Below are 11,125 nucleotides of genomic sequence, written 5' to 3'. Positions count from 1 at the left end.
AGATTAAGTTCAAGCAGGTAAATCACGACCATCTATTAACTTACAATTTCACGTGGGTATTTTGTGTATTTTGTGGTGATTCTAAGTACCAAATTCCCAATTTCCATTTGAAAAGAAACGCTCAATTGACGTCTTTGCTGTGGTCTCCCTCTCCCTTGTAAGATAAGGTTTTGCCTTTTTTAGCATTGGTGTATTAAGTATGACACATCTCAAACTGGAATAATGCAAGATCACATGGTACCACTTTGAAATGTTCTTCTTTACTTCAAACTTAATGAGAATGATTGGAACTTGAAAATGCCAGTCACATTAGCAAGCTGACTGGATTGCTTTCCACTTACAATGTAGAACATAGAACATAGAATAGTACAGCGCATTACAGGCCCTTCGGCCCACAATGTTGTGCCGACCCTCAAACCCTACCTGCCATATAACCCCCCCCACCTTAAATTCCTCCATATACCTGTCTAGTAGTCTCTTAAACTTCATTAGTGTATCTGCCTCCACCACTGACTCAGGCAGTGCATTCCATGCACCAACCACTCTCTAAGTGAAAAACCTTCCTCTAATATCCCCTTGAACTTCCCTCCCCTTACCTTAAAGCCATGTCCTCTTGTACTGAGCAGTTGTGCCCTGGGGAAGAGGCGCTGGCTGTCAACTCTGTCTATTCCTATTAAAATCTTGTACACCTCTATCATGTCTCCTCTCATCCTCCTTCTCTCCAAAGAGTAAAGCCCTAGCTCCCTTAATCTCTGATCATAATCTATACTCTCTAAACCAGGCAGCATCCTGGTAAATCTCCTCTGTATCCTTTCCAATGCTTCCACATCCTTCCTGCAGTGAGGCGACCAGAACTGGACACAGTACTCCAAGTGTGGCCTAACTAGTGTTTTATAGAGCTGCATCACTACATTGTGTCTCTTAAAACTCTACCCCTCGACTTATGAAAGCTCACACCCCATAAGCTTTCTTAACTACCCTTTCTACCTGCGAGGCAACTTTCAGGTATGTGACATGTTCCCCCAGATCTATCTGCTCTTCCACACTACCAAGTATCCTGCCACTTACTTCGTACTCTGCCTTGGAGTTTGACCTTCCAAAGTGTACCACCTCACACTTCTCCGGGTTGAACTCCATCTGCCACTTCTCAGCCCACTTCTGCATCCTATCTTTGCAATCTCTGCAATCTTTGACAATCCTCTACGCTATCTACAACACCACTAACCTTTGTGTTGTCTGCAGACTTGCCAACCCACCCTTCTACCCCCACATCCAGGTCGTCAATAAAAATCACCAAAAGTAGAGGTCCCAGAACAGATCCTTGTGGGACACCACTAGTCACAATCATCCAATCTGAATGTACTCCCTCCACCACAACCCTCTGCCTTCTGCAAGCAAGCCAATACTGAATCCACCTAGTGTGTAAAAATAGCACTTTTCTTCTAAAACAAGTAATGTAAATAAAATTGAAAATATTCCTTATGCATTAAAGTGAAGTATCTGGATTTCTTTCGTGTTATAATGAGTACCTATTGTGAATGTTCCCTAAGGAAAGATGAACTGAAAAATGACAGAATTTGTCATTAAGAAAGAGACTAAACTACTAAAATCAGATACAAAGGCCTTGAATAGATAATGATCACAGAAACTACAATGTATTAATTTCAAGTTGGCTATGATATATTGGGAAATTTTACTAAGTGTGTTGAGAATGTTGGATAATATTCAAATAATATGTACAGGAATTACAACATAACACATTGAGAAAGAAGTTTCAACTGTGGATCTCAAGGAAATTAAAGAAAGTATTAGATCCATGGAGCAATCATATAAAATGAAAAAAGCAGAAGAGCTGGAGATGAGAAACAGTAATTTACATCTCACAACTTAGATGGAACCTCTCTTGTAGGTATACAAAACTATCTTATTCTACCTCAGTAAAAGCTGGCAGAAAAAAATCCAAATACACATCTTGTCCAATTGCAGAATTATTTGTCATGCATGTAGATGTATATTTATGATTGTTTCATTAATTAAACTGGATGCCCCTGTATCGTTTCAACCTCTTTCTTCAGATGTGCAATACGTATGATTGAATGCTTTTCTGAGAATGACTTAACACTATATTGAACTGTCACCCTATTGGAATCATTACAAAACATCCATCAGTAAACCTTGACAATGGTTTATCACCAAATGACTGAGAAATTCTACTGATCACTTGAGACAACCTCTCTGTAAACAGACAGACAGACATACTTTATTGAGCCCGAGGGAAATTGGGTTTTGTGACAGCTGCACCAACCAAGAATAGTGAAAAAATACAGCAATATAAAACCATAAATAATAATAAGTTAATCATGCCAAGTGGAAATAAGTCCAGGACCAGCCTATTGGCTCAGGGTGTCTGACACTCCGAGGGAGGAGTTGTAAAGTTTGATGGCCACAGGCAGGAATAACTTCCTATGATGCTCAGTGTTACATCTCGGCGGAATGAGTCTCTGGCTGAATGTACTGTTGTGCCTAACCAGTACATTATGGAGTGGATGGGAGTCATTGTCCAAGATGGCATGCAACTTGGACAGCATTCCACACACATTCACCATCTGAAAGCTCACCATCAGAATTAGGTTTATTATCACTGACAGATGCCATGAAATTTGTTATTTTGCAGAAGCAGTACAGCAATACAGTATACAATTTACTATAAATTACTCATATATATATAGAGTGTGAGAAAGAGAGAGGGAGTGCAAAAAAAGAGAGCAAAATAGTAAGATAGTGTTCATGGGTTTGTGGACCATTCAAACATCTGATGGCAGAGGCAAAAACATTACTTCCTCCCTGATGGTAGTAATAAGAAGATGGCACGTCCTGAGTGATGGGGGTCCTCAATGATGAATGTCACTATCTCGAGGCACCATCTTTTGAACATGTCCTCAATGCTGAGGAGGCTAATGCCTGTGATGGAGCTGCATGAGTTTACAACTTTCTGCAGCTTTTTCATTTCCTTTGCATTGGCACCTCAATACCAGATGTTAATCCAACCAGTACGAATACCCTCCATGGTACATTAACAGAAATTTCTGAGAGTTTTTGGTGATTAAAAAAATCTCCTCAAACATAATGAAGATGGCAGCAGCAAACAACATCCTACAGATGGTTCACAAAAGTACTTCTTTCACATCTTATTTTTCTTTCACGTGTTGTTCTGCTACAGTTGGAGCCTGTGATCTACATTTTTCTGTATTATTGGGCCAGTTGAGCAAACTGACGCTTTGTTTTCTCTGAGGGTGTTCTGTTAGGCTTCAAGAAAAATGTGCTAGGAACATGCAGGGTTAGGAAGCTATGATCAACTCCATTTCTCAGCGATCTTGCCAATTAAAGTGCTGAGGCAGATTGAAATTATCAAGGTGTGAGCAGAAGCCAAGAGACTTCTACCAGCTTCTCACTCACCGCTGCTGGAGGAAAGTGTCTGCTGGTGATGGTCTCTTTCTTCCTGTAGTAGAAATAGTTAAAACTGGAGTACGATGGGATACTTGACCATTCTGGTGCAGCTGGATTTAAGACTGCTGATGTGATTTGAGAATAACCAGGAGGGAGGATGTGTCTGTGAGTAAATTATGAGTCCTGATAATAGGGAGCAGAGAGAACTGTTAGACTCACATTCAGTGATAAATCATGAGTCCTGATAACAGGGAAAAATGAGGACTGTTAGACTCACGCTGAGAGATAACCGACATGTCTTTTAAACGATAGATCTTTTACTGACCGTGGGATGCCAAATAAAATTATGTTAAATTGTCTTGCTGTATAACTATGAGCTCTGTATGGTTGCAGTGAAGACTGCTGCAGACAATCCATGATATCATGTTAACAAACTCTTAAAATGAAACTCAAAGTCATTCTGGTGCTCTTATTATTTCCACGACTCTCCCTCTCACCTGCTGCTTCCAATAGAAGGTTCTTGTGTTCAAATGGCCTCACTCTCCCTGGATGGTGCTGGAGTCCTGGGTCTTGGGCAAGGTTTAATTGGCACAGTTTGTGGTTTGGACTCTGTAGTTCATCTTATGTCATGTTTCTGGTCTCTCCTTTTTGTCATAGCTATTTTGGGCAACTTTGAATCAGTCAGCCTGCAGATTGTGAACACTGAGCTGAATTGAATATGCCTGGACTCGTTCAATTTTATGCTTTATATTCTGTGTTTTTCTCTTTTTTTTGTTGCCATTTGCATGATAAGGGGTTGATGTCTTTCTTTGAATGAGTTCCATGGTTTTCTTTGTCTGGTGGCTGTCTGTGGGGAAGAGGAAACTCAAGCTTGTATACTGCATACATATTTTGATACTAAATATACTTTCAATCTTTGAAATATAGCCATTGGCGTGTCTTTTTCGTAATTGCATGAATATACACCCAGGATAGTTTGTCAGTGATGTTGACACCCAGGAACTTGAAGCTGTTCACCCTCTCCACCGCTGAACCCCTCGATGAGAAATGCTAGTTGTGAACATTGGCATAGTTTACACAACCATAGCCAAATGTAAAGAATACCTTTGACACTATTCCATCAAATTCAAATGTGTCATCACTGACTACCCACAGTGGTGTCATTCTGGGAGCTGAAGGACAGAGCTTTGCACCCCCTCCAACACAGACACGTCATTCCGCAAGTCATGACCTACGTGTCCCGGTGTGCATTGGGACTTGTAGTCTACCTCAACAATGGACGGGCTCTGTCCGCCAGTCCTGAGTCCTGATGAAGGGTCTCGGCCCAAAATGGCGACAGCTTTCCCTCTCCATGGACGTTGCCTGATCTGCTAATTCCTCCCGCACTTCGCATGTGTTGCTCAAGATTTCCCTCTTGTATCTATATCCCCCCAGAATGCCGTGCGGGTAAACAGCTACGAAGCCGGAAGTGAGGAGTTTGTGCGACAGCAGTGCCTGGCTTGAGCGGAGAGTGAAGTTTCCTTCATCCTCAGAGTAATTGAAGTGGGGAGGGGAGGATGTTGGCTAGTACTTCTGTGGGGAGGTCATATGCCAGCATTGCGGCGCTCACCCTGTTGCTGATGTCTCACTGCATCCTTTGCGAAGATTCCAAGGGGGTATCCGAGTTCGAAGAAACTGATCAACGACAGGCGGCCCGGGCCGGCGGTGCAGGTACTGATAACGGTGAAGCTGCAGAAGATGGAAGTAACACATCACTGGGAGAACAAGGCAGGTGAGTGAACAGCTGTCTTCAGAAACGTTTTGGAGGACGGGTAGTGCAAAGGAATACTTCCTAACCTATTGAAGTGTAACTGTCTGTTTACAGTTTGTAATGCAATGTGTCTGTTTTCCTGACTAAATAGTGCAGTATAAGGACTACTTGCACAACCGGATTCCAGAACCAGTCTCCAATTTGCATGGTTTCTTTCCTCTGTTAACCTGAAGGCTCAAATGATTGATCTGTTTTAATGTTAAGAACTTTGGGAATAAGGTGATGTGTAATGGCTCATACTGAATAAGAGTGCGGAATTGTAGACTAAGCTAACTGCTTGTTGGGCATGCTGATACACATTCAATCTAAAACCATTTACTTAACTGGGAATTTTCTTGTCTAACACAAACATATTGAGGATTAGAGTGCAACGTTTTGCACACTCTTCCTATCTTCTTCAGGTCCAACTCTCCGTTATAGTTTTTGATTGCTTTCTTTTATGTGTGAAGATTGATTACTTGTTTCACCTAGATATTTGTTTCTTGACTTCTCATTTCTCTCCATGATCTTAGGTTGAAGATTACTTGCTTCCACTCTTACTTCTTTGGGTTCTTAAGATGGCTTACAAGACAAGTGGAAATAAAGTGTTTGGTGAATCAGTGGATACACTATTTTTGCTGGATTTTCCCTGTGTGTTCTTTTCTTGAGGATACATGGAAGTCCAGCAAAATCTTCTAAGCCATGTGATCAAGTTTTACACAGGTTTTATTTTATTCAATAGATCATCATGAATCAAAATCAATGGATAGCCAACGAGGTAAACAAGCTGCAAAATGTGCCTTTTTATTTGGAAATGAATATCACTAATCGATTGAGAAGTTATGTAATTTCAAGGAAGCTTTGGCAATGTCCTCAAATTGATTCTTCTATCACTCCTGGTGCTTTCAGGCAGTGATTGGGTTTGGATGACAGGATCTGTTTTGGATATATGGTGACAGGCATGATAATGTTTATCTGAGCAAACTATCTGTAATTAGGACTCGCTGATAGAGATGTTGGTCAGGGGAGGACACTTGGTTTGCTTAAAAATGCTAGAGTACTTGGTGTAATTTGAGGACACAAAATTGATGGTATGTCTCAAATTCTTTGAAGTTTTTTTTTGTAGATGCCTCATGAGTATGGCATTAGGCAGGGATCCCTACTCCACAATAGACTGTGAGCTTTGTGCCTGCTTTGAGATCTTGATCTCAAACACTTTATTTGGATGGCTTGGTGATTCTGGATTAGAGTGAAGTAAGATCTTTGCTGCATACCTTCATTGAGAAATGGCTGTCAGTAGTCTCTGCTCAATGTGAAGTTTTGATGCTGGAGGTTAGTGTTATGAAGTGCAGCAGGTTAATGTACCAAGATCCATTCTTTCAAAACTCTCATGAGTCAGCAATGTCTTAGAAGATGGCCTCTGATTGTGCACATATGTAAGTATCACTTACACACTCACACAGTGAATACAGTACAATGGTCTGGTTCCTGCAGTCAAGTATTTTTGAATTGAACTATAGCTTAGCTCCACTGCAGTGGATGACTTATTTTAGGTAAGGTGAAGTGTTACTAAAATTAAGATCAGAAAACTTTAGGGATAATAGCTGATATCCAGCAATGGCTAATTTTTGAATGACATTGAACACATCAGATAAAATCATTGCTTAGGTAAGTTGGAGATGAATTTCTTAGGGCAACCAAATTTCAGCAGTATACATCAGAATCCCTTCTGTTGATGGACCAGAATGCTTTTGTGAAATGGAAAAAATGGTTTAGAAGTTGGTTCTGCTCCTTGTTAGTCTCCTTTGATCGTTGTGTGAGAAAGATCCTGTCCATTGAGCCATTGAGTCCTGTGGTGGTAGGAATCCACACTGATCTATTTTGACAGCTGGGAAGAAAGAGTTGATGAAGACCAAGGACAATTTCAATGACCTTCCCTGTTTAAAAAAAACCCACACACTCACCAGCGAGATCCTTCTGCCAGCACTGCAAATGTTATAAACCTGATCTCCTCTGGCACACCCTTCCCTTGCTATAGATTGGATATATGAGGATGTAATTTGTGTCTAAACTTTTTCTTTGTAAAGATGCTCACTGCTCTTGATGCCTTATTGTTCTGAATTGACAACTGAATATGCTAATTATGAGCAACAGTGGACCACTCAAAACTCTAGGCCTACTACAACATTTAATAAAATGGTAACTTCTAAATGTAACCTTTATCAGATTCATGAAACATAGAACACTACAGTGCAATACAAGCCCTTTGGTTTATAATATTCTGCTGATCTTTTTGCCTACTCTCAGATCAATATAACCCTTCTCTCGTATTTAGCCCTTTTTTCTATTATCCATGTACCTATCTTTATTAATGCCCCTAATGTAATTTCTTAATGCCTCTTATCCAGAGAGAGAATCTTAGCTTGCTCAACCTATCCTTATAAGACATGCTCGCTAATCCAGGCAGCATCCTAATAAATCACTTCTGCAACCTCTCTAATGCTTCTACATCCCTCCTATAATGAGGTGACCAGAACTGAACACAATATTCTAAGCGTAGTTTGACTAGTGTTTTATAGAGCGGCCATGTGACCTCGCGGCATTTGGACTCAATCCCCTGATAAATGACGGCCAACACACCATATGCCTCCTTAATCACCCTATCGACTTGTGCAGCAATTTTAAGGGACCTATGGATGTGGACCCCAAGATCATCGTGTTCCTCCACACTGGCGAGAATCAAGCCTTGTATTCTGCTTTAAATTTCAACCTTCCAAAGTGAGTCACTCTTCCGAGTTGAGCTCCATCTGCCACTTCCCAGCCCAGTTCTGCATCCTGCCAATGTCCCAGTCTACAACCAGTCTCTGCCTTCTATGGGCAAGCCGATTCTGAATCTAGACAGCCATGTTTTCTTGTATCCTCTGCCTCCTGATTTTCTGAATGAGCTTACCATGGGAAACTTTGTCAAGCACCTTACTAAGATCCATATCCACTGCTCTGCCTTCTTCATTATGCTTTGTCACATCTTCAAAGAATTTAATCAGGCTTGTGAGTTATGTCCAGCCCTGACAAAGCCATACTGACTGTCTGTAGTCAGACTGTACTTCTATAAATGCTCATAGGTCCTGTCTCAAAGAATCTTCTCCAATAATTTACCCACCACTGAAGTAAAATTCACTAGCTTATAATTCAGACAGACAGACATACTTTATCGATCCCGAGGGAAATTTGGTTTCGTTAGTTGCACCAAACAAGAATAGTGTATAAAATAACAATATAAAACCATAAATAATAATAAGTTAATCATGCCAGGTGGAAATAAGTCCAGGACCAGCCTATTGGCTCAGGGTGTCTGACGCTCCGAGGGAGGAGTTGTAAAGTTTGATGGCCACAGGCAGGAATGACTTCCTATAACGCTCAGTGTTGCATCTCGGTGGAATGAGTCTCTGGCTGAATGTACTCCTGTGCCTAACCAGTACATTATTGAGTGGATGGGAGACATTGGCATGCAACTTGGACAGCATCCTCTTTTCAGACACCACCGTCAGAGAGTGCAGTTCCACCCCCACAACATCACTGGCCTTATGAATGAGTTTGTTGATTCTGTTGGTGTCTGCTACCTTCAGCCTGCTGCCCCAGCACACAACAGCAAACCTGATAGCACTGGCCACCACAGCCTTGTAGAACATCCTCAACATCGTCTGGCAGATGTTAAAGGACCTCAGTCTCCTCAGGAAGTAGAGACAGCTCTGACCCTTCTTGTAGACAGCCTCAGTGTTCTTTGATCAGTCCAGTTTATTGTCAATTCCCAGGATTATCCCTACCTTTCTTAAACAAAGGGAGTTTGGATATCACTTCCTACCCTCCAATAATCTGGTACTCCTGTGGTCAGTGTGGATGCAAAGATCATCTCCAAAGGCACAGCTTTCTTTTGCTTTGCTTCCCATAGTAACCTGTGATATATTCCATCTGGCTCCTGGGATCTATCTGTCCTAAAGTTTTTCAAAAGTTCCAGCACATCTTCTTTCTTAATGTTGACATGTTCTTGCATATCAGCCTATTTTACATGGTCCTCGCAAACACCCAGATCCCACTCACTTGAGATTATTAAAGCAAACTATTCATTCAGCACTTCCCCTGTCTCTTTGGACTCCCAGTCACATGTTTCCTCTTCTATCCCTAATAGGTCCCATCTTCACTCTAGACATCCTCCTGTTCTTCACATATGTGTAGGAAGTCTCGGGCTTTTCCTTAATCCTGCTCTCCAAAGCCTCCTCATTCTCCTTCCAGCTTTCCTAAGTCCATTCTTCAGCTCCTTCCTGGCTAACTAGTAACTCTCTTTAGCCCCATGGGATCCTTTCTTCCTAAACCTTTGAATAAACTTCTTTATTCTCATTGGCTAGATATTTCACAGTACTTGTCAGCCATCGTTCCTTCACTCTATCATCCTTTTCCTGCCTCAATGGTACAAACCTATCCATAACTCCATGCAAGTGCTCCCTAAGCAACATCCACGTTTCCAATGTGTGTTTCTCTGAGTACATCCATTCCTAATTTATGCTTCCAAATTCCTGCCTAATAATATCGTAACTTCCCCTCCCAATTAAAGGCTTTGCCATAACACCTGTTCAAGGTGTGGTAAAGGGTAGGGAGGTGTGGTCACTGTCTGAAATGCTCACCAACTGAGAGGTCTGACAGCTGCTCTGGATCATTGCCCAGCACCAGCTCCAGTATGGCCACTCCTCTATTCAGTCTGTCCACCTATTGTGTTAGGAATCCTTCCTGGATGCACTGAACAAATTTTGTCCTAAGTAAAACTTTTGCTCTAAGGAGGTGCCAGTCAGTATTGAGGAAGTTGAAGTCACCCATGACAACACGTGTTTTTTGCACATTTCCGGAATGTGTCTACCCATGTGTTCCTCAGTGTCTCTAGGGAGTCTGTAGTATGCTCCCAGTAGAATGATTGCTCCATTTTTGTTTCTGTCTTCCACCTACTCTGACTCAATAGACAATCCCTCCACAATATCCTCCCTTTCTGTGGCTGTGAACTGTCCCTGATTAGCGCTCCCCACCTCTTTTACTTTCCTCCCTGTCCCTTTCGAAACATCTAAACCCTGGAACGTTCATCAGCCTTTGCTGCCCTTGTGATAGTCAGGTCTCCATAATGGCCACACCATGTACTGACCCATGCTCTTAAGTTCATCACCCTTGTTCCTGATACATCTTGCATTAAAATGGACACAATTCAGCCCTTCTCACTGACTGTAATTTTGCCCTATCAGCTGCCTATCCTTCCTCACAGTCTCTCTACATGCAGCATCTACTTACATACCATAAGCTTCATACTTCTGGCACTTGCCTTAACATTGGCATTTGACTCCAATTTGAACTTCAGTTCATGCATCTACATAATCACCAAGATCAAAGTTCAAAGTAAATTTATTATCCAAGTATATACATGCCACCTTATTTCACCCTGAGATTCATTTTTTCTGCAGGTATTCACAAGGTGGGATTTCTAGTTTACTAATTCCACCTCTGTAATTTCCTCTTGTCCTTGCCTGTGACCTCATCAGCCTCCACATCCAACACATCCTCTGCAACTTCCACCATCTCCAAAGAGATCCTACCACTAAACATAGATATGCCTCTTCCTCCCCCCCCCCCCAGCTTTCTGCAAGTATTGGTCTCTCCGCGATCCCCTTGCCCATTGGTCCATTCTTCCCTCTGCACTAATCTCCCTCCCAGCACTTATTCATCTAAGTACCACATCTGCCCGTACACCTCCTCTTCCTCCATCACTAAACAGGGCCCCAAGCAGTTCTTCCAGGAGAGGCAACACTTCACCTGCGAATCTGCATGGGTCATCTGTTGTGTACAACGTTCGGG

The 11,125-nt window shown here is 41.9% G+C and overlaps 1 protein-coding gene across 1 annotated transcript in view; it reads left to right on the top strand.

Annotated features, from left to right (window-relative positions):
- The first annotated feature begins 4,995 nt into the window (after nt 1-4,995).
- slc9a8 (solute carrier family 9 member 8) overlaps nt 4,996-11,125 on the top strand; it is a 91,270-nt gene continuing 85,140 nt past the window's right edge. The window contains exon 1 of the mRNA XM_059980518.1: nt 4,996-5,218. Coding sequence (XP_059836501.1) covers nt 5,004-5,218 — 215 coding nt within the window. The 5' untranslated portion in view covers nt 4,996-5,003. The remainder of the gene's footprint in view (nt 5,219-11,125) is intronic.

This window comes from Hypanus sabinus, chromosome 9, assembly GCF_030144855.1.
Source record: "Hypanus sabinus isolate sHypSab1 chromosome 9, sHypSab1.hap1, whole genome shotgun sequence".
Taxonomy (NCBI): Eukaryota; Metazoa; Chordata; class Chondrichthyes; order Myliobatiformes; family Dasyatidae; genus Hypanus; species Hypanus sabinus.
The sequence above is the reverse complement of the archived record's forward strand: the minus strand, read 5'-3'. Positions and strand labels throughout refer to the sequence as shown.